Genomic DNA, 23,992 nt, shown 5'->3' with positions numbered 1-23,992 from the left:
ATGGTCTAATATCACTATTGAATGTGTGGTGGTTAATGAGGAACAGAATTGATCAGAATAACTGACTGATAATAGAATAACTGATAATAATTGACTTTGAGTTTACCAGAGAGTCAATAATTTTCTGTACGCTATGAATTTGATATACTTCAATTTAAACACATATGTGTAGTAATGTTGGGTTTAGGCATGGAACATTTTTTCATAGTTTTTGGTACGATTCACATCATACACATTTCTTACCTTTTTGCATTAGATCAAGTTGGCTTTCCACTTTATCAAATAATACCACCTTCAAACAAATCTCTCCTCAAACAGCTTTAGCAGGGTTAATACGACACAAATCTGTACTCTGAAGTCATTTTATGACATCTTAACCAACTCTTAGTTAAACCCCTTCACCCACCCCCTCCAGTGAAAATAAAAATTGAACAGCCTAAAGCTTTGATCAGTGTTATTTAAAGTACAGTTTTGAGAAAAAGCATTATCTGCACTTTACTACTGTAGATGCCTGGATCAAAGGAGTGCCTGAGAATATAACTGCACATTTCTGTCAAAGAGATCGGCTCTGCATGAACCGTCTGTGTATAGTATGACTTAATGTGTGGTAGAGCTATAATTCCTGCCCCACTGCTAGCAGGTATAGGAAAAACAAAACAAATCTTGTCACTAACATCTGGCACGACAGCTTTCCTACCCTTAAAATATGCAAGTTTTACTCTTTTTATCAGAAAACAACTTAAAGTAAGCACTGCATTAACACTACTAATAAATGTTCAATCTTGTCTTCATGATCAATCTTTTAACCTTTATGGAGGGGTTCAAGAACACATTTCAAAAAGTGAGATGTTCTTTACAAACGATTTGATCCTGTTTTACCCCAACCATATGTGCCACTGGCCCTCTATAATTGCGAATATAGATACTGAAAAGGGCTGAAAACTTTTGACAAATGTTATGGTACAGTATATGTCAGGTTTAATTGTTGGTCAGAAATATGTTGTTTAATTGTGATTTTAGCAATATCTGTTTCCCCATTCAAGTAGATACGACTTTAGTCTTGCATGACTGAAATAACTGCCTGGAGGCATTGCAAACATGGCCAATAGTGAAGTGACTTCTCTAAAGGGAATTTGGTATTTTCCAATATTCCTATATAATGGTGGCGGTGTTTTCACTGATACAGAAGGTGATGTTATGTTGCCCAATTTAGTTAATTTTAGTAATATTTTATTGCTTTTGATTTCAAGTCTCAACCATGTTAGTAAATATCTGAATGAGACTGGCAGTACATTGGGTACCAATATGTACAGTACCTCTGATGTAGTATTATGATCTCTTTAAGATTAAAGGTGTACTTTCTACCACCACAGTGACAGCTAGAGACTAGGGGTGGCACGGTTCACAAAACCCTCGGTTCGGTTCGTATCACGGTTCTATGGTCACAGTTCTCGGTTCAGTACGGTTCTTGTTGTTATTTTTTTTAACACTCCAGAAATGTATTATCTTATTCATGTATTAATTATCCATAATTTAGGATACAGTATTAAAAAAAATTATATCATATAATCATGCACAAACTGAATTTGACTTTAAGCACATTATTGGGACCATCCCTGAGGAAAGCCAGGTGAGATTTTGACACAGCAAGAGGGAAGACATTGATGATTTCAACATGCTTTTCATTTATTTGGCAAAAAAGAGAATGTGTATTGCCATCTACATGAACTTTGTGTGCATTTTTAGCACACAAAGATAACTTGCATTTATCAAAATGCCAACTTCAGTGTAGCTTTAAGATTTATCACTGAGAGGCTGCTTAAATACTGCAGAGAGAATATGTGAACGAGAGAGAAACATAACGTTTACACCTGTAATATTTAAATCCGTCTCTTTTGTCCACTTTTGACCATTTCTGTCCTGATTACTTTAAGGGGCAGTTTATGAAATAAGATCGCGCGACTTTCACACACAAGCAAAATGAAACTACGCGGAAATCAGCCGCTTTCGTTTTATCAACGAAAGGCTAAAAATAGCGCTGAACACGAAAAGACGTAAAAGAGTGTTCATTACCTCAGATTAGATAAATGGTCGGAGAGAAGGCTGTCGCGTGTGGCTGTATCTATTGTTTTATTTCCGCTGTCATCATAGGTAACATGAAATAAAAAATGTTTCCACACACCAAACTTATACGACGCTGGCGCATGCTCCAACTGCGGGCAGACTTCTTTTTCTCTCCCTCTTGCCATTTCTACACGTAACATGACCGGCAGCACTCACTCTCCACACCAGTCACCTCTTCTTTTGCGTTATTCGCGAAAGGGGAACACGCAATCTGAGGTCACATACAGGGCACGAGGCTACATACATTGCGCATGCCATGAACCGTTGAACCGTACGACACACACGCGCTCCGAACCGAGACAAGCGAACCGAACGGTTCGGATTTTTTTCATGAACCGTGCCACCCCTACTAGAGACCATTTCTTTTGACAACGTATATGAATTTGAGCTTCTATATATCATATAAACTACTTTAGATAAGCAAATTTAAAGCAACACTAAAGAGTTTTTTGCTCCCCCTACAGGTTGGAAGCGGAATTGTCTATTACCACTGTCGTAAATAATTTAGCCTACTGTAGCAAAGCTGGCTCTGATTGGATTGTAGGTCTGTCGTAAAGCAAGTTTTTGTAGTTTTTACTCGAACTACTAGACCGCGACCCGATGGTTGGAAGCTTCTTTAGTGCGGTTTTGGACGATAGAGGGCTGCAAAGCGAATGTGAAAGTGCCGTTCCCCCTGTTTCGAGTGGATGAACGACTAAAACTTTTTTGGAAACGTTATTTTAAGGTAAAAATCTCTTTGGTGTTGCTTTAATATAATTCAATCCTATAATTATATCACAGAGCCTCGTAAAATCAGGTACATCCCATACACTACTGCCTGCTACATGCTACCTCTTTCATTTGCTTCCACTATTTTCAATGTCATCTCTTTACACTTCTTTCTTATCTTGCTACCTAGCAACCTCGTGAAGATGGCCTTTAGATTTGGAGGTCAGGGTGATGCATGACACTTGCATATAAAATAACTACTGAAGTCCAGAGGTGAGTCATAACTTCTGTCAATTTCTCCAAACAACAACTTTACCGTAACTCCCGCAGTGCATTGACTGTCATGACTTCAGATGATATCCCTCTTTTGATTGTTTTCAAGGCTATCCATGAGCATTATGTAGGTCTGAGTGGGCCAATAACGATGCTCGATGTTCAACAGGTAACCAAGCAACAAGCAAACAACAAACGCTGTAAGCACGAGTTGCCCGCTGCTCTCGCCCACTTCATCATGCACTCAAGAGCTCATTTACAACAGCACTGCATCTGTGTTGACTGAAAACTCAAGCACGTGAACATCAGTGACTGCGGTTCTGAGTGCATTCAGAGATGAGGTTATATCTCCGGTGGGTGTTTAGAGTCTTGGAGAGGATACTGTCATGTTAGAGAGCATGTGGGATTGGAAAGAAATGATCTAAAATGTGGGACAGCTACTGACACTTACAATATAGTCTGTTATATGATCAAATGATATCTTTTACTTACAAAACACTACCTCCAACATTTTTTTGTGTAAAAAAGATATATAGTGTTCTTGCATCCTGACTAGTAGGGAGTTGTGCTTGCAGCGCGAATGTCATATGTTCGATACTGTAAAAAAATCAGTAGAAATTTGCAGCTGGGTTGCCGGTAACTTGCCGTAGATTTGAATTTATGTTTTTTGCTGTCAACATTTTGTTCAAAGTTGAATGAACATTAAACATTTACAGGTCTTTGTTTTTACAGAGTAAAACTAGAAAGGCAGCATCAGGCAAAACATTCTGGGAAACAAAATCTGAAGCAAAAAACAGAAAAAGGTTGACGATGATTTCTGGTTCCCAGAATGCTTTGCATGAGGCTGTTATTGTATGGTTTTGTTCTGTAAAGATAAAGACTTGTTGATATTTAAAATGTATTTAACTTTGAACAAACTCTTGCCAGTAAATAACATAAATGTAAATCTACGGTAAATTACCGGCAACCAGCTGCAATAACATTGTAATTTCTACTGAATTTTTTTATAGTGTACTGATCAAATGTATAGCTAATAATATACTGCAAGTCGCTTTAAATTAAAGCTTCTGCCAAATGCATAAATATAAATGATACAACACTTTGGTAACATCATGCTTTCTTCATAAACCATGTTATTGCAATATGGCATTTTATTATTATCTTTCACTATCATGCAATATTTTAAGTATTATCATCTAATACTATGATGATTTGTTAATACTGTAAATATTAGTTGAATATAGTGTATAAATGTCTTAATTTTAAATCAATTATAATCAATAATTTATATAAAAGTATATATCATTTTATACTAATTGTTATTATAGAAGTATTAATAATTCTTGTATTATTGTTAATTTATTAATAAAAACAGGTATCTCTCTCTCTTTCTTTTTAAGTACCATAATATTATCATCCAATGCTATGATGATTTATTAATATATGCTGTAAATATTAGTTGATTATAGTGTATAAATGTCTTGATTTTATATAAATTGTAATCAATAATTTACATAAATGTATATATATTTTTATACTAATTATTATTTTAAAAGTATTAATAATTATTATATTATTATTAATTTATTAATAAAAACAGGCATCGCTCTCTCTCTTTCTTTTTAAGTACCATAATATTATCATCCAATGCTATGATGATTTATTAATATATGCTGTAAATATTAGTTGAATGTAGTGTATAAATGTCTTGATTTTATATAAATTGTAATCAACAATTTACATAAATGTATATATATTTTTATAATAATTATTATTTTAAAAGTATTACTAATTATGATATTATTATTTATTTATTAATAAAAAACAGGTATCACTCTCTCTCTTTCTTTTTTTAAGTACACATAATATTATCATCCAATACTATGATGTTTTGTAAATACATGTTTACATATATTATGCTGTAAATATTAGTTGAATATAGTGTATAAATGTCTTGATTTTATATTAAATTATAATCAATAATTTATATGAATGTATATATAATTTTATACTAATTATTATTATAAAAGTATTTTATCTATGTATGTATGTATGTATGTATGTATGTAAGATATTTTAAATATTTAATCAATAAATCCAACGCTGGGTTGAAAATAATCCAGCATTTTTGCAGAAATGGGCTTTTATGCACTTTTAAGTAAATACATTTTTCTTTCAAGCTTTTGCAAGAAATAATAAACCTTGGATTAAATAACATATCATTTGTCTGACACAATCAAAAACATTTATATATAATAGGTTATTTTTCATTTATTTACACTGTACAGTATGCACATGAGTCTTTGTGTTTGTAAATAAAGGCCACTCCTAATGCATGACAAGATGAGCCTTTGGCTACAAGAATGAGACAAGAGAATGTGAGGCTGATGGAAAACACTAGGACAAAAATAGATTCTGGTGTTTATGTAAGTTTGCGCCTCTGGTCGTGCTTTCTAACCCTGCCAGACTTGTGCATGTTATGTTAGTGTTGATTTAAGTTGACTCAATGGGCTTGTAGAGGAGTTTGCCCTTTATGCTGCGATGGTAAATGTGTGCCATCCTCATGCCAGCCCACACATTTCCCTGGGTGATTGCAAGATGTGTCTACCAACGTGTCAAGGTCACCGTAAGCAAATTAACTGTTGCAAATTAAGGTTGTAACAAAGACCTGCAGATTGTACAAGACGATGCCTTTGTGCTGTGAGCCTTCCCGAGCAAAATTTTAATTAGCAATTTAATAGAAATGTGTCAAACTCAAAGACTGCAGCTTTAACTAAGAAATTTAAGTAAATGCACATTGTTTAAAGGCACAGTATGTAATTTACGCTGCTATAGGTCACAAAACAAAGTCATAGCTTAAAACTCTGAAGAAGTGTTGAATGATGGGAGTTGTTGGCTTCAACTCCACTGCCGTTGTCAATCAACCCAACAAGTCTCAAAAATTATGTTTGACGTAATGAAATAAAGTTTTATAACCGTTACATTGTTACGTAAGCCAACAGAGTTGCTTGAGAGAAACAAAAAACAGTGCCGTGCTTGGGACTACAAATACTACTTCTGTATGTGAAATGTAAAAACGTTAATCGGACAATAGGTGCTCTCAAATAAACACTTAATTGAGGCTAGCAAGTACAATCACTGGTTAAAAAGCATAAGTTTAACAGTGAGTACCCATCATGGGTATCAGTTACCATTACCTGCATTCTGTCATCTGTCTTAGTATCATTAAGACTACAAATACCACTTCAACTCCGTAATATGATATGATAGACCCTAAAGTACTCTAATGGTATGATAGCCTGTCTAAAAGGAGATTATTAGATACGAGGCTTTAAAAATAAAGAGTTATTTTTTTCACTCCCTCGTCTCGTCAGTCCTCAGTCATTAGCAAAGGAAAATAGGTTGTGGTGAGTTTTTAGCCTATAAGTTTACAAACTGAGTTTGAATTTTTAAGTAAATGGTTCCTATAAAGACAGCTAGTATATGAATGAATGAGCTTTGTTCTCTGCAGACTAAAATGCACAAGCTACCGTCAAATGCAAATAGACGTTTCATTACATCTATAAAGTCCAAGGCCATAATAAAATATGCACCTACCAGATAACAAATGACACAACCATGAGGAATCCATTAAACTGCTCACAAAATTTGCCATATAAAGAACGGAGAAAACAATGAGAATGGCCAGAGTAATCCACAATGTTAATTAAAGTCAGTGCCGGCCATTTGAACCCATTACTACTTTATTTATGAGGCCGAATGTATAGGAGCGGCAATATATTTGTGCGCACAAATGGAAGAACTGTTAAGTCAGGCTGAATAAGCATCAAACTTAGTCCAGATAATTATGTAACCCTATCTGTGAAAACTCAGCTAAAGTCATTTTTTTGTGATTTACTGTTTTCTACATAAAATCATCCTCTGTGTTTCTAAATGAAAACACAGTTTAGGCACTGTAAAACATCTTAAATATATTTAACTCTAGCAGTAATAATTCCCAACCCTGGTCCTTGAATACCCCTCCTAGAATGATTTAGATGTCTCCTTATTTAAAACATCTGATTCAACACATCAGTCTCCTTACAGAACAGTTAACATGTCTCACTAACAAGCTGATGTGTTGAATCAGCTCTTTTAACAAGGAGACATCTAAAACATTCTAGGAGGAGGTACTCAAGGACCAGGATTGGGAAACACTGCTCTAGAGTAAATGTAAACTTTTGTCTCCTACTTTTCAGATATTTTTCCTGAGAAAAAGACCCAGAAATCTTACAAATGTCTTCATTGGAATTTCAGAATAGATAAAAAAAAATGTCAACATGAGCTCAGATTTGCTAAGTCGGATATTATCAAAAGTAAATATTATTGAATATTTCTGTATAAACTTGAATATTTCTCATAAATTTTATCCATATTCAGATTATTTTGCCTACACTAACAGAAAAAAGGTATATAAAGATATAAAAGTTGTCACTGGGGTGGTACCTTTGGTACCATTGTATATGTTTTGATCTCTAACAAACAAAGGAGGATTAGGTAAAAAAAAAAGGTAAAATAAAAAAATAAAACCATCTCGAGATTAAAGTCATTAAAATGCGGGAATAAAGTCATTATTTAACGAGAAAAAAAGTCAGAATAAAAATAACTTTGAGAATTAAGTTGTTATTTAACGAGAACAAAGTCGTTATTTAACGAGAATAAAGTCGTTATTTAATGAGAATGAAGTCATTATTTAACGAGAATAAAGTCATAAAATTTAATAATAAATAAAAGTCAATATATTCAGTTCAGGCTTATTCTTTACGTTGTTTACTGCATTAAGACAGTGATATAAATACGCTAAAATTCCCTACACACAATATATTATTATGAGCATTTACGGTCAAGCAGAAAAGCCCAGAATGTGCTCGTTTTCATTAAAGGAAACAAACGTGCCCTTTAGGGGTTTGTGTTCTTATTCTGGGATCTTCTGCTTGCCTGTACACAGAATGTTTTTATTAATAAAATGTTTGCTGAATATGTTGTTTTAATATTACTGTGTAGATGCATTAAGCCACATTCAACGTTGTCTTTTAGGGTTTTAAGGGTCTGCACTTAACGTAAAGTTTATATTGTTGCTTTTATAAGAACAGGCCTAAAGTGAAACGTAGCCTACTCGTTGCATTTATCTCAATTGTTATTTCACAAAGCCACAGAGTCTTTCCATTCCTCCCTCAGCCATACGATTAATATCCTCCATCACCTGTGCACTTTCATTTAGGTGCGCCTCCATGTGCGTATACTTTACCCTACACGCATCTCTTCAAAAAGTACACCTTTGTACCTAAACGGTAAATATTGGTATCTTTAACTCTTTCCCCACCATTGACGAGTTATCTACTTATGTTTACTTAAAACATTTGCATTAAAAAAGTGTTCCTGATGAGGTTTTATGTTAATCTGTAATACCGTGATTATCCACTAGAAATTACCTAATTTATAAATACACTGAAGCAAAAAATTATTTACTAATTTTAAACTCTGTATATGTTTTGATCTCTAACATACAAAGGAGGATTAGGTTAAAAAAAAGGTCAAATAAAAAATAAAACCATCTCGAGATTAAAGTCATTAAAATGCGGGAATAAAGTCATTATTTAACGAGAAAAAAAGTCTGAATAAAAATAATTTCGAGAATAAAGTCGTTATTTAACGAGAATAAAGTCGTTATTTAACAAGAAGTCAATAAAGTCTCCCTCATATTGTATAATAAGACAGGTATAATTTGGTATCTGCATTGCAGATCCACTTGTTCACATCAATCCAAACACGTTAATGTAAAAATATGACATTATTATCAAAATATTAAAACTTTATTCTCGTTAAATAACAACTTTATTCTCGTTAAATAATGACTTTACTCTCAAAATTATATTTATTCGGACTTTTTTCTCGTTAAATAATGACTTTACTCTCAAAATTATATTTATTCGGACTTTTTTCTCGTTAAATAATGACTTTATTCTCGCATTTTAATGACTTTAATCTCGCAATGGTTTTATTTTTTATTTAAACTTGGCCCTAATCCTCCTTCGTACTAACAAAATTCCTTAAAAAAAAATGCAATTATTTCAGATTTTTGCTAAAATATATATATTTTGAGAAAAATAACCATATTTAAGAGTTTATAAGCAGAGAAAAAAATATGGGATGAAATGTTTTTTCCCATTTTGTTTGTTTATTGTTTGTTTGAAAGCAGAAGGTCTGTTCTTCATTTGTTATATTTGTATGTTTATATATTTTTAGAAGAATATTTTCCTGGAAGGCATTTTGTGAAACTTTTGGCTGGCAGGCAACTTTTCAAAAAATGTCTGGCAGGGAATGAGTTAAGGTACATGCTGGTACCTCAGAGGTACTGGTACCTAAATTGTACATATTAGTACTTTTTTTAAAGGTACCTTCCCAGTGACAACTTTTGTACCTTGAGAGTGTACATTAAAATAAAGCTAAAGATATTATATAAACTTACTGACCATTGAGCATCAACTTACATTATAAAGAGCACAGTGTACAGACAGAACCTTAATTTATCCACATCACACAGCTTCAATCTTTTTTGATTAGCTGTAGCATTAGCAGGCTGGGTGACGGGCAACATGTCAGAAATGAAAAGAGTAGCATGTCTGAGAGAACGACCGGCTTAGGGCTGTTGATGACCGACTGTCACTTTGGCTTTTGTCAATGGGCTGACAGATGTTTTAACGCATCTGAAGGGGTCATAACATGTAGAGATGCAGCATGGTGCAGATTATTCACAGTGGGGTCTAACTGGGGAGGCAAATCAGTGACCGAAAGGTACACGCTGCATAGCCTGACACTGGGGTTGTACTCTATGAAGACTCTTTAAACATCATTCCTTACTATAACAAGACTATATAGAGTAGCTGAAGACAGTTTTTTGCAAGGTCTTCAGAATTTGCTTAATGTAGTCACACATGCAAAAAATGTAATGTTAAAATCTATAACTTGGTTAAAATGCAGATGAAAAATCAATAAAAGGAAGCCAGTCGTGGCCTTGTTTTTGGCGTCTCCAAATGTTGAGCTACTAAATGCACAAGAGCAGTTACGCCTTCTTCCACACCCCTCCCTTCTCTAAACTGGAGGGGATCTAACTTATCTTCTACATGCTTTAATATCTCACAATCTTCTCAAATGTTTTCATCACTAGAAAGTTGAGGGCTACTGCTCTGAAATCATTTAAAACCTTTGGGGGTCCTACATTTCACCACAGGGACAACTGTGGGACAATTTGCATTTTAAGAGACGTGTTAAAAATCTGTGTAAATATACCACTTAACTGTAAATGTGCTTCTATTATATAAAATGTTACAATTGTAAACAACCATCTATGTTTACATCTACATTATAAATCACCAAAAACAGGATCATACGCACGTTTCAATCTATGCGTGATCTGATTTCATGGTACAAAAATCATTCGAGTCATTCAAAAATGAGTCCGAAAAGCTCAGCACTTGAAAATCATTAGTTTGCATCCAAAAAGAAAAGGGTTACCAGCCGAAAGACTCAGCATTTGGCTGATGCTTTTATCCAATGTGACTTGCAATGCATTTAAGGTATTTTATCAGTATGTTTTACCTCTGGGAAACAAACCGATAAGCGTTTGCACTGCTGAGTCAACGCTCTACCAGTTGAGCTATACCAACATATCAAGCGACTCCGAGGGAGCCATCGTTTTATTAGTCTGGAGCCCATTGTGTCTCTCAGACAGCAGTCACAGCGGTGTGCCTAAGTGTTGGTGGTAGTTAAATTATTAAAAGACACTGATACGGTTAAGCAGACTGTGGTTGGCAAGGCCTTTTTAAGCCAGAGGGAATTTGATTGTACCTCATCCACTGACTGAGTAAAGCAGAGCCCAGCCGGCTTCACATCTGACATTTCCATTTATTGTGTCCCTTTACAATACTTTAGCTATTCTCACTGACTCTCAAAGCATTTGCGTTACCTTTATTTAAAAACTGCATGCTGTGTGCACTCGTGTTATCTGCGACTAATATTTAAATTTGTTTGGTGATCTGAAACATCAAAGTGTGACAAATATGCAAAAAAACATAAGAAATCTGGAGTGGGGCCAACACTTTTTCACACCACTGTGAAGGGGTTCAGATGCAAATGTAAAGCTTTGGCAAATAAGCTTCTTCCAGCTCGATAATTGAGAGAGACAGACACAAAAATGAATGTTTTTAAGTTGGAATTGATTGCATTGGTGTTGTTTATTTGCATGCACTGCCTGCGCTGTTTTACCACCTGATTCGTTCAATGGATTATGCAAATATAAAGCCGCATCTTAAGGTCGGTTTTGTGTGCTTGGATATGGAAAATAGAGCAAAGCTGACTACAATCCAGGCTGCTTTACTAGTTCATAACACAGTATGATCTGTCCTGTGACAGTTTGTATATTTATAGTTATTATATTATATTATATGTTCAGGACTCGTTTTCAACGATTTTGTCAATTTGATGTTTAATTTATTATTCATTGTGTATTTACAGTATCAGTAAGAATACAGCTAAGGCAATGATTTGTTTGCCTCGGGGTCTCTCCGACTTCAAAAAGAACATGAAGGTCAACGAGAACATGGAAAATCTCAAGAGAAATCACAAATGTTTCTCCATTGAACCTCTACGAAAGAGTCTTGGGACTCGGCCTTAAAGGGATAGTTCACCCAAAAATGATGATTTACTCACCCTCAAGCTATTATTGATGTACGTGATTATCTTTGTTCAGATTAACACAATCAGAGTTGTATTAGAAAATGTCCTGGCGGTTCAAAGCTGTATATGGTGCTTCTGATTTGAAGCCCAAAAAAAGTGCCTCCATCCTTCACAAATGTAATCTCCAGTGGGTTAATAAACGCCTTACGAGGGCAATCAATGTGATTTTGTAAGAAAAATATCAATATTTAAAACATAACAAACTAAAATAACTAGCTTTTGGTAACGGCCGGCGTGCGTATGTAGCATACGAGACTGCACTTTCGTTCCATTGATTTTTAAAATTGAAAATTTTAGCATACGCTAAAGCGTGACCTTTTCAAGTGGAGGAAAAATGAAAATAACAGTATCGCACATTATTTTGTACAATAATAATAAAGGCAACCACAACGGTGCTGGCATGTCAGAATTAATAATGTGTGAATTAAAAAAGAATGACAATATTTTATCAGATGATATCATACAGTTGCTGCAAGGGTCTGCATAGAAATTTTGCATGCTAAAAATTATTGTGACCTGTCTGGACTTGAATCAAATCATAATTCTGAGGTGAAACTTTATTTCAATAGTCCACTTTAGACATTTCTAAAGGCACAACTACGCCCACCTCTCTGAATTCCTCATTAGTCAATGAATGCATACATTGGACTATTTTGCAGAAATTTAAATCACTTTTGCATTTTTATCAACGTCTTTGTGCATCATCCCAATTAAAGTTAATGTACATGCAGCATTCTCTGACACAGCAGAATCTCTGTGTAGGAGCATTGATTCACTTTCTCTGACAATCCAAATCCACTAGTCACCCCAAGTGAAATGTAAAATAACTACACCTCCACTCAAATCAACATTACAGTTTTTTCCTGCCACACATAAATTGTCAACCAATCCCAGTTTTACTCTCATACCTAGACAAATATACTGTATGTGTATTTAAATGCATTCATGGTGCATTCATATTTCTTTATCTAGCCCTTTTTTGGAATATCCACGTCCATTATCCCCAGCTGTAGTGTTTACACCCACTTCAACCTCCAGACCCATCAGCACACTTCACCGCTAAGACTCAGGTTAAGTATTTTGAACAGCACAAGCTTGTTTTCTGTTCCTGCACCTGTTTAACCAGGTGCTCTCCAAATGAGTGTGCTGCCTTGCCAACCTCTCTGGACCATTTACCATACACGTGTAATGCTGCATGTCACCGAACGCTGAATTCCCCTTACGATTACTGTCTGTTTCAATGTTAAACAGGCATTTAGTCTGCCTTCAGGCAAAGAGCAAAGGGCAACATTTTAACCAATTAAGAAAAAGAAGAGATCTCTCATGCACCCTCCCCATTTGTTAACATGGCACACTTGCACCTTAGAATGCTTTGTTGATAATAATTATAGTTTGTTTTCAGATTAGAAGACTGCACAGTAGACATTTTTCAGAAGCCAATATCTGTATGCATTGAATACACAGATTACTAAAATATACTATTGAGTATGCACAATTAGTGCAGGGGTCTCCAACCTTTTTGTGAGCAAGGGCTACCACAAAAGGGTGGCAGTGGCTCAGTGGTTCATGTAGGTTGTCTAAAAACCAGAAAGTTGGTGGTTCTATCCCCGGCTCCACCTGACCAAGTGTCGAGGTGTCTTTGAGCAAGACATCTCCCGACGAGCTGGATGGCGCTACTAGCATGGCTGACACCGCCGTCGGTGTATGAATGAGGGAGTGAATGGGTGAAAGCGCTTTGGATGGCCATAGGTCTGTTAAAAGCGCTATATAAATGCAGTCCATTTACCATTTTTACAATAGATAAAACAATCTGGAGGGCTACTCAAAACTTTGTATTACTTGTTTATTTATTTAATTATTTTATGTTTGTTTGTTTCATTTTATTATTTGCCTTTTTGTTTTTTATTATTTATTGTTTATTTATTTTAAGTTTATTTTATTTTATCTTATTTTATTTTATTTTATGTTGTTTTATTGTTTGTTTTATTATTTATTTTACGATTTTTATTTTTTATTGTTTGCTTTATTGTTTGTTTTATTTTATTTTATTTTATTATTTTATTGTATTTTTTATTTTTTTATTTATTTTTTTATTTATTTTTGCTTTATTGTTTGTTTTATTATTTATTTAATTTATTTTTAAATATTTTTTTTATTTTTTATTTTTTATTGTTTGCTTTATTGTTTGTTTTATTATTTATTTTACAGATTTTTTTATTAATTTTTTAATTTAATTTAATTTAATTGTTTTATTTATTTTTTTGTATAATTTATTTATTTATTAATTTTTTTATATGTTTTATCAATTTTTATTAAAAATGTAATAAATTGGTATTAAAATTGAGGCCATTAATAGGATGTGCTTTTGCAGGCAACTCACAGACTTTGTGAGAGCATGTTAGAGACCACTGCTCTTGTGCATACTCACCATTTATTTAGACTTGTTTTGACATTTTCACACCAAACTGGAGGAAAATGCAAAACATTATCCAGAGATCATAACATGATCATGCATGTCAAATTAAATGCAATGTATTTAGGGCCAACATTGTAGCATACTATAGAACAGTTGTTTTCAAACTGGGTGCCGGGGCCCCCAGGGGGGCAGCGAGATGGTGCCAGGGGGGCCCCAGTTTTATGACATTTTATAAAATACATTCATTTATCATGAATTCTGTGTAATTAAACCTAAAAAATAATAAGCCAACTAACCAACAGCACTACTAGGTATAATGTTATATGTTTTGTTTAATTAAAATATTACATTTTTAAAAATTTTGTTTCGGTGGGCCACGAAAAAATGCACTGTACACAAGGGGGGCCGCACGCTGAAAAAGTTTGGGAACCACTGCTATAGAATATACCACTGGTCTCCAACATGGTGCCCACCCCATGTGAGCACATTTTATTAATATTCTCAATTGTAATGTTTATCTATTAAATATTTTTTATATTAGCTTGGCTTCTTTAGTGTATGTTAACATTTTAAACAATGATAAAACATACCGACAAGTAAAATAAAATAAGTAAAACAAAAAATTTTTGAGTAGACTATATCAAAAAGTAGCCCTCCAGATGGTTTTGTCTATTGTGGTAGCCCTTGCTCACAAGTTGTGTTGCATTCTTGCAGTGCAGACAGCATCACTGATTATTACAACAGCATTCTAATATTGTTGTGCCACTTGCAGTGCAATCACAGTAGGAGGGATTATAGGGGTTTAGATCTGGCAAGCGGCCATGAAGGATCTGAGTCAGCTCTGTTCTGCGACCCAATGTTATTTACAGACAATCACTTACAAAATTCTGTATCCAGTGTGCAACTCATAAAATTATACAGCAGGCCCGAAATGATATTTATTCTGGATAGAGAAGAAATAACAGCTGTGTGTAATTTCTTTATCCATAAAGTCATACAATAAACTATAATAAACAATGAGAAATATTTGCAAGTATAAAAGAAACCTTTGACCTCTGACTTGCATTTTTTAATTTTCTGTGCTACTGATGAAATTATGACTGCATGTACCTCGCCTTCTGTTCAACCTCACACACACACACACACACACACACACACACACACACACACACACACACACACACACACGCACACACGCGCCAACCTTCAAATTCAATCTATGTCTCAAACTGTCAACCTCATGAAATAATTGCAGTGACTGAACACTGAGCAATGAGGGAGAGAAAGAAAGCATTGGCTGTATGGCACAGTCTCATATTAACCTGATACAAAGACACTAATCATTTCTGTCACATGCTGATTTCAATAAAATGGATATTTAATGTAAAAGACAGTGATCCTGGCACCCACACATAAGGCACTGTAAGGGGGCGTGTACACTAAAGCGTTTTAAAGCAGCTGAAAGCGCCAGGCGGACGCCAACCGTTTCAGCTAAGCATTTTGGTTGCTATGATACTTTTGCTTTGTTTATCAGTTGTTGAGCGATGCGCCGGTTGGTTGTTGTGATATTTGCCCCTCCCCTACTCCACTGTGATTAGACGGCTGAATGAGAAGTAACATTGATGAGCTTAGCGTTTCAACCAAAGCTGAATATTTTCAACTCTGGGTGAAACCACCAGCTGCTGGCGTTTTTGAAAAGCTTGGAAACAATTGAAAACATATGCCGGGCGCCGGCATAAACTCCTTGGTGTACACGCCCCCTAAAGTGTAAACACATAGAGATAAGAGCTTAGATCACTGTTGTATTCTGTTCAATTGTCTTTAATGAGCCTTTCTCACTGACTCATTGGACTTTATCTGTCAGCAAAATCCAACCCAAGACTATACAAGAAGACTTCTCACTTGGCAACAAAAGAGCATTAAAGTTTTGTGGCTTGCAGTGTACGTCTGTCGCTCCATGCTTGTGTACTTTTATTAGTCTCATTAATATATACTTAAAAGATATACACGTTTTAACTAAACCTTTAAAGGATAGTTCAACCAAAAATGAAAATTCTGTCATCATTTACTCATCCTCATGCATACAAACCCGTATAAATGTCTTTTGTTCTGATGAACACAAAGGAAGATATTTTGAGAAATGTTTGTAACCAAACCGTTCATGAGTCCCATTCACTTATCACCATAGTATTCTTTCATCCTACACAGTGGCAGCTCGTGACTGCTTATCCGAGGGGGCAAATTCAAAATAAGTGTTTGGAGTGTCATGTGTGTTGCTTGCGTTTTCAAAATATGTGTTTGTTGCGTCATGTGAACCATGTGCATCACATGTTTTGTCAAAATAAGTGCCTGCTGCACACACGTCAAAACTGTTTATGATAAAAGAGACGCTCACGTTCACAAAATACACGCAAGACACTCCCTAAACAGTAAACTCTGATTACGCATGAGATTATACGAGTATCTGGCAAACGCAAGCGTCTCTTTTATCATAAACCCTTTAGACGCATCTGCAGCAGGCACTTATTTTGACAAGACACGTGATGCACATAGGATCACTCGACGCGCAGAACACATATTATAAAACGGCCCGTTCTGGTTCTTCATTCTGATTGGTTGAAACACGTTCTAAGCCATGATAAAATACCCCGGTAATCCCACGGTTCAGACCACATTACATAAGTTCACTGAGCCACTGTTGCTGCATACTGGTTAATGAAAATAAACACCACAGACATTAATCATATTTTATTTTTTCTACAATTGCACAATTAATGGCGATATCCAGATAAATGTCAATAAATATTGTTGAGTCATCTCGTCAATAAAGAGAAAACGTTCTCTGAGGAGTTTCTAGCTCAAATTCATAGGTCCGCTATTATCCACTAGATGGCCATCTTACCCAACTTAAACACTGACGCATTCACTTAACACTAAAAACACCGTGTAAGTTTTGATCGTGGCTCTGAATCTGATCTCTTACAAAAGTTCTTCACAAAAAATTGAATTATCTCTGCTTTTAGCTGAAAATTTAAGAGGTGATAAGAAAACAAATGAAGGTAGGATGAAACTGGGTTTTTTTTTAAAGCGGAGGGTCTGTTCTTTTATTTGATATATTTTATGTTTATTTTAAAAAAGATTGTTTTTCTTGAAGCAATTAAACTAAAACTGGGTGGCAACTTAAAAAAACCCGCTGACGGGGAAAGAGTTAAAGTTATGCATGCTTCCAAGCATATTTGATTATCACTACAACAGTTGCACGATATAAATGTTAATGTATATTTTAAATGAATGTTGATTTATAAAAATAAACACCACAGTCTTAAATCATATTTTCATTGTGTCTTTGCTGCGTCTGTGTTGGTTGGGAACTGCGCTCTGTTGCAGCCACACTTGATTCGGAGGAACTACTTTGTTTGGTGGAAGAGTAATATTTGTACTAATATAATTACAACTTATTTGTGTTTTATTTTATGAAATCCTGCTAATGTCATGCATATGAAGTAACCGTTTTATAAAAGCAATAAGCCCCGCAAAACAGTGTGGTTACAGTGTATTTTATAACAGTAATAAAATGCACTGGTAACCCACTGCTTCTTGGGGCTTATTGCTTTATATTAAAATAAGGAACCACACACATAACGGGCTACATACATGTTGTGACGAACTTCGCATCAAGCGCCCACGAATAAAGAAGTCACCGGCTGCCACTGGCTAATGATCAGTTTGGATACAAACATTTCTCAAAATATCACAACAAAGACATGTATACAGGTTTGTAACAACATGAGAGTGAGAAAATGATGACAGAATTATTAGTTCTTGCTTTTGATAGGCAGGACGTTAAATACAGAGAATTGGTCTCTTTTAAAAATGACATGGAAATGTTGGAAACCCCAAAACTACAATTCATCACAAAACATTTTCATAGTGTTATGATTTACATTTCTAATAAATGAATGATGATCGAATAAACTCCCTGAGCTAACAACAAACCCAATTTGTTTCCAAATGTTGTAGAGTCAAATGACAAGCCATTACTGTGATAGTGTTTAGAAAGCAAAATGAATTGTGGGACATTGAGAACAGGGTGGTTGGGTAATTATAGGATTTCTTGGATTAGGTTTAAGTAAGTCCTGACTGTACTGTAAATCACATTCAGAGTCAGGACTGGGGGATGGGTACGGTTCTCCAAATCACAATACAGATCTCCAGAAGTACATTTACGCATTTAGCATACGCTTTTATCCAAAGCGACTTAAAGTGCATTACAAAATATACATTTTTATCAGTATGCATGTTCCCATAATCTTTAAGCTGCTAATGCAATCCTCTACCACTGAGCTATTCAGAAGCACATCAAGCTAAACTGGTCAACATGCAAAACCAAATAAAGCTAAAGGTAACATGCAAGCTCATGTTCATATTTAGAAATACAATATTTTGTTTACTACACACACACTATGTATGTGCGAGTGTGAGATCACAGTACCGTGTATCTCAAGGCTCCATCAATACTCAGTACTCAAGTTTGTCCCCTGAGGTTTCTCTCTCTCTCTCTCTCTCACTCTCTCTCTCTCTCTCTCTCTCTCTCTCACACACACACACACACACACACACTTTCACACATCATAGATGGTGCTATTATTTAATTCTCTGGCGTACCACAATTTTCACACATGAAATATTAACAAAACTTTATCTTATCTATATACAACAAATGTTGTAGAGACAAAAAAGATTTTCAGATTACAGTAAAATGACAGAGATCATCTAGATCTCTCATCTTCTCATTCTAAAGAATACATCAGGAATTACCATCTTATCAAAAAATGAGAGGACAATCAAAAACCCCATCCATCATTTGAGATCTTCCAAACAGAAATAAAAGCAGTAAGTCCAGAACATCTAAAATCCTGATCAACAGCTGCCCAGCACTCTCATCTGTAAACAACCCACAACCCAAAAAGCACTGCTGGTCAAAGACACCACAACAATCATCACAGTAAGAAATCGAGTCACTTACAGGAATTCCTTTTGCTGCCACTGGAGGATCCCGGTGAAGACATCCCGGAGACGACTGCTGGGTCTGTCCGGGGGCCTTGGGCTAGAAGTGCCGGAGTGGCCAGGGGGTGGTGTGGAAATGGGTAGGGGGTCCGTTTACTGCGAATACCACCCGTCACACATCCTAAACGCCTAGACAGAGAACGGTGGAAGGTCAGACCCACACACAAGCATGCAGACTCAGTTACACGTGACCAGCAACGCTTTACAGAGGTGATGCTGCATGCGTGAGGCGCTCTGCTGTCTGATGGACTTGAGGTAGAGCTGTGTGGTGTATAGTACATAGGAATGTACCACTGAGCATCTCAGGAGGGGAACCACTAAGAGAGAGACTGAAGGAGGGATGCTTTAATAGAGCCATGAAATGATGTAGAAAAAAGATGTGGGCAATTAGAAGATAAATGAGAGTAATCAGCATACAATATAAAACAGTCACATCTTTCTATGAATCTTTTGAACACATTAAACACAGCATTGTCAATATAGTAGTGTTGCGGTTTTTAACTAAAGAGGCGTCGCCAAGGCATCGCACATATTCAATACAAGAACCTGATTTATTAAAGATTATTTATTAATAATCACCCATAATAGTTCACCCAAAAATGAATATTAGCTCATAATTTCCTCACCTTCATGCCATCTAACATGCCAGAATTATTTTAAAGGTGCATTGTGTAACTTTTAGAAGGATCTCTTGACAGAAATGCAATATAATATACACAACTCTATTATCAGTGGTGTATAAAGACAACATGATCTCACAAAGTTCGGTGGGATAGTCACGGATTTTTTTGCTCATTTTTCTGTGGCATTCTCACGGATCCGCGCATATTTCTGTGGTCCTGCCACAGACTTTCTTTTCCGTGGCATTCTCACGGATTGGTTACTCAACTGCTTTTTCCTATTTCAAACCATTGTCGCTTCGGTTTAGGGTTAGATTTGGTGTTTGCGTTAGGATGTCACTTTAAGTATTGGTTTATACTGTTTTTTCTGATGTATTCTTTTATATTTTCTAAACTTTAATCAATTGTCGCCTGGTGTTGGGGTTAGAGTTGGGTTTGGGTAGGGATTTCATTTCATGTAAATCTAACCCTAAACCGAAGCGACAATGGTAAGAAAATAGGACAAAACATTTGAGTAACCAATCCGTGAGAATGCCACGGAAAAGAAAGTCCGTGGCAGGACCACGGAAATATGCGGAGATCCGTGAGAATGCCAATGAAAAATTAGCAAAAAATTCCGTGACTATGCCACGGAAATTTGTAAGGGTGTCACGATTTCAACTTAAAATCGAAATCGATCGAAATGAAGTCACAACCTCGAACTTCGAATTAAAAAATGGAATCGACAATGCTGCCACGCCCCATGTCACGTCCGGTCGGCTTGCCAAGCGGGAAAAAACACACGTGTTGAGTGCTGCGAGTCAACCTCCTCTAACTTAGCTAGCTCAGCCAGTCAAAAGACGCAAGCTGCTCTTTACATGGGAAACAAAAAACAGCAAGCGCCTCCCACCTTCAGCTGAACTCAATCAGAGCATGCGTGCGTGCACAGCAGAACGACGTCTGTGCCAGGACCGTTCGTTTCTCTGAACTGAGATCTATTTAAGGGTGTTTTCACATATGTTGGTGCACACCGTGGTGCGGCCTCGGAGCGCACCGAAAAACATTGTATCATTTTTCAGTTAGGGCGGTCCGTGTTCACATATTATTCTTTTTACTGTACTTGAAATGCGGCACCGTACACCATGTGACAACGGTCACCGCTGTCATTGGTCTCTGACAGCTCTTACGTCTCATGACCACCCCCACGTTTCCACGACAACCAGCCTGACAGGGAGAGCGCAGCTATCAAGATGTGGAGATAAACGATGCACGTCTTTGCGAATTTTCTTTGCTTTAACGCGAAATTGCGTAGCTGTTCTATTAAAGCCTTTCTCACAGAGCCGTTTGCTAAAAAGCCCGTAATGTCACTATTTGTGTGTGGAGGACAGCTATGCATTTATAAAATCATCAGCTCAAACGTAAAGGAGACAGCGAATCTCTGCAATGGACCAGGTTTGGCTTGTTTGTTGTTAAACCACAATATAACACCCGGATCACGTCACAACGGAAGCCCAGTGGCTTAAACATGTGGAGAACTTCCTGTATTAGGTTCGGCCCGAGGTCCAGCAGTGTTCACACCACAGGTGGGTCACCCCAGAGTTCGGCGACAGCCGCTCCGAGACCACCTGTTTAGAGGGGTCCTGGAGTGGCCGTTTAGTGCGCACCCAAGTGCGGCTGTTGTGTTCACACTGACCCAAACAAACCGTACTCGGAGCGACACGTCATTTGGGCCGACCTAAACAGTGTATATGTGAAAACACCCTAAGTTTCACAACAACTTATTTCAGTTGCTTAAGAGTTATGAAAACAGCATTTAAACATGACTTATTGGGGTTTCGTCTCACGTCTGACGGTAATAAAAGTGGCTTTTTAAGGTGCAAAGTACTGACAGGAATGTTCATCTGACAGGAAGTTTGGTTTTATTAAGTATGTGCGTGTACCATATTTTTCCACTGGCAGCACGACTAACATGGCAGGGCATCTCTGGGTTCAAGGTCAGATATTATATTTCATAAAAGTCTAGTCTAAAAATGGCATAGCAACTTTTTGTGTAAAAACCGAGAATCGAATCGTGACATTAGAATCGAAAATGTAATCAAATTAAGGATTTGGAGAATCGTGACACCCTTAATAAAGACCTTACATAATGAACTGTATTGTTTTTATTACCTTAGAATGAGCCATTTTTATCTACGTTCACCGCGGGTCTCCTTACATGAAAGTCGCCGTCATGTTTCTACAGTAGCCCTAAACGGACAAACTGCTCTATAGAGTGCATTTCGTCCCTATACATTGTCTCAGACAACGACATGTTTGTCCTGTGGCGGCTACTATATGCGTTTTGAAATTGAGGGGTGAGCTGTTGGTTGCAATTTGCATTCTCACCACTAGATGCCGCTAAAATGTACACACACCACCTTTAAATAATAATAATATTAACATTAAATATTAAGTCCGTGTAAAGTCAGATATTAAATGTGGTCTGAGTTTGTTAACCACCCAAGCAAATTTTAATTTGAGAAAAAAATAATAAGTTAATAAAATCTCTGATAAACAGGCAGGATTCTTTGCTCTCAAACGCTGGGGGCGTGTCCGCTGTCGGCACTGAAGCCATGCTCAAAATATTGCTACAACCTGAATGGATGCTCACGATTGTGTTAGGGGCGGGCCATATGCGATGGCTCAATGGTGTCATCGAGCCACCGTTTTAGCCACGCCCAAATATTCCTGAACACAAAAATGGCAATTCAATACTACATAGTTTACCGTCTTGGTGGCGTGTTTTAGCAATACATTTCTAACATTTAAACTTTAAAAACAATTTAACATGGACTTTAAATGGTTATGTGAGGCACGCGATAACCAATGATGGTCTAACTTAGATAATAGACATTTTAATGAAATTTAAATTGAATTTAATGAAAGTAAATAATCATTTATTTATTTTTCATTATTTCCATATTATTCAATACTGTATATTGTAAATTGTTATAGATGGTTTCAGCAGCTGCAAAACTTTTTTTGGAATAAACTCAACTTCCGGTAGACTTCCACATTGAATCAATAACAACAGTCCTTTTACAGTAGTTTATTTCTGATAACCAGGAATACACATTACAAGTAAACTACCTTCATTCATTATATCTTATTACACTGAGCTAATATTATTGATGTGTAAAATTATTGTATCCAATGTTAACGTCTCAGGTTACGTATGTAACCCTAGTTCCCTGAGAAGGGAACGAGACGCTGCGTCGCCATAGCAACGCTTTGGGGAACGCCTCGGCGTGACTAATCTGAAGCACGTGTAAAACATAAACAATGATGAGATAATTGTATACTGACCGTGATGCCGTGCGGACCAGGGGTATAAGAAGGCATCCCACACAAACACACTCGCTACCCAGTGCCGAAGCAAGTGCCTGCAGGGATGCAGGGAGTATGGCATGGAGACGCAGCGTCTCGTTCCCTTCTCAGGGAACTAGGGTTACATACGTAACCTGAGACGTTCCCTTTCGAGGAACTCGAGCTGCGTCGCCATAGCAACGCTTTGGGGAACGAGATGCCCACGCTTCCATACTACCAAATGCCTGCAGCGTGTATAACTGAACACAGTCAAGGCAAAAGAACCTGGGACCCTAAAGAGGAGTCTAGGTCTAAATCATAAAATCTGACGAAGGTGAGCGGCAAAGACCAACCGGCCGCATCACATACGTCCTGGAGTGAACCGCCTGACCCTAAGGCCTTAGAGGCAGCCATACCCCGGGTAGAGTGGGCCCTCACAGCGACGGGTGAGGGTATACCCTGATGTTCATAAGCCAGTGAGATAGCATTTACTATCCACCTGCTCAGAGTCTTCTTGGTCACCGGTAAACCTTTTCTGGGTGAACCAAAGCACACAAATAACTGCTCGGACTCCTCCACTGAGCAGTCATGTGAACATATGTATCCAGTGCTCGTACAGGACACACCAAATTCAGCTTTTCCTGGTCCGCACTCCTGAATGGGGAAGGACAAAGGGCCTGCAGAA

At 36.6% G+C, this 23,992-nt stretch overlaps 1 protein-coding gene across 6 annotated transcripts in view; it reads right to left on the bottom strand.

The window, feature by feature from the left end:
- The window catches only part of dtnbp1b (dystrobrevin binding protein 1b), a 68,135-nt gene that overhangs the window by 18,448 nt on the left and 25,695 nt on the right, over nt 1-23,992 (bottom strand). For 3 of the 6 annotated variants that reach the window (XM_073858140.1, XM_055219630.2, XM_073858139.1), the window contains one exon: nt 19,323-19,492. In XM_073858140.1, the coding sequence (XP_073714241.1) occupies nt 19,323-19,365 (43 nt within the window). In that variant the 5' untranslated portion in view covers nt 19,366-19,492. Of the gene's footprint in view, nt 1-6,702; nt 6,753-19,322; nt 19,660-23,992 lie in introns of those variants that run through there. The other 3 variants (XM_073858136.1, XM_073858137.1, XM_073858138.1) reach the window with 2 other exon arrangements.

Source organism: Misgurnus anguillicaudatus, chromosome 20 (assembly GCF_027580225.2).
Source record: "Misgurnus anguillicaudatus chromosome 20, ASM2758022v2, whole genome shotgun sequence".
Lineage (NCBI taxonomy): Eukaryota > Metazoa > Chordata > Actinopteri > Cypriniformes > Cobitidae > Misgurnus > Misgurnus anguillicaudatus.
The sequence above is the reverse complement of the archived record's forward strand: the minus strand, read 5'-3'. Positions and strand labels throughout refer to the sequence as shown.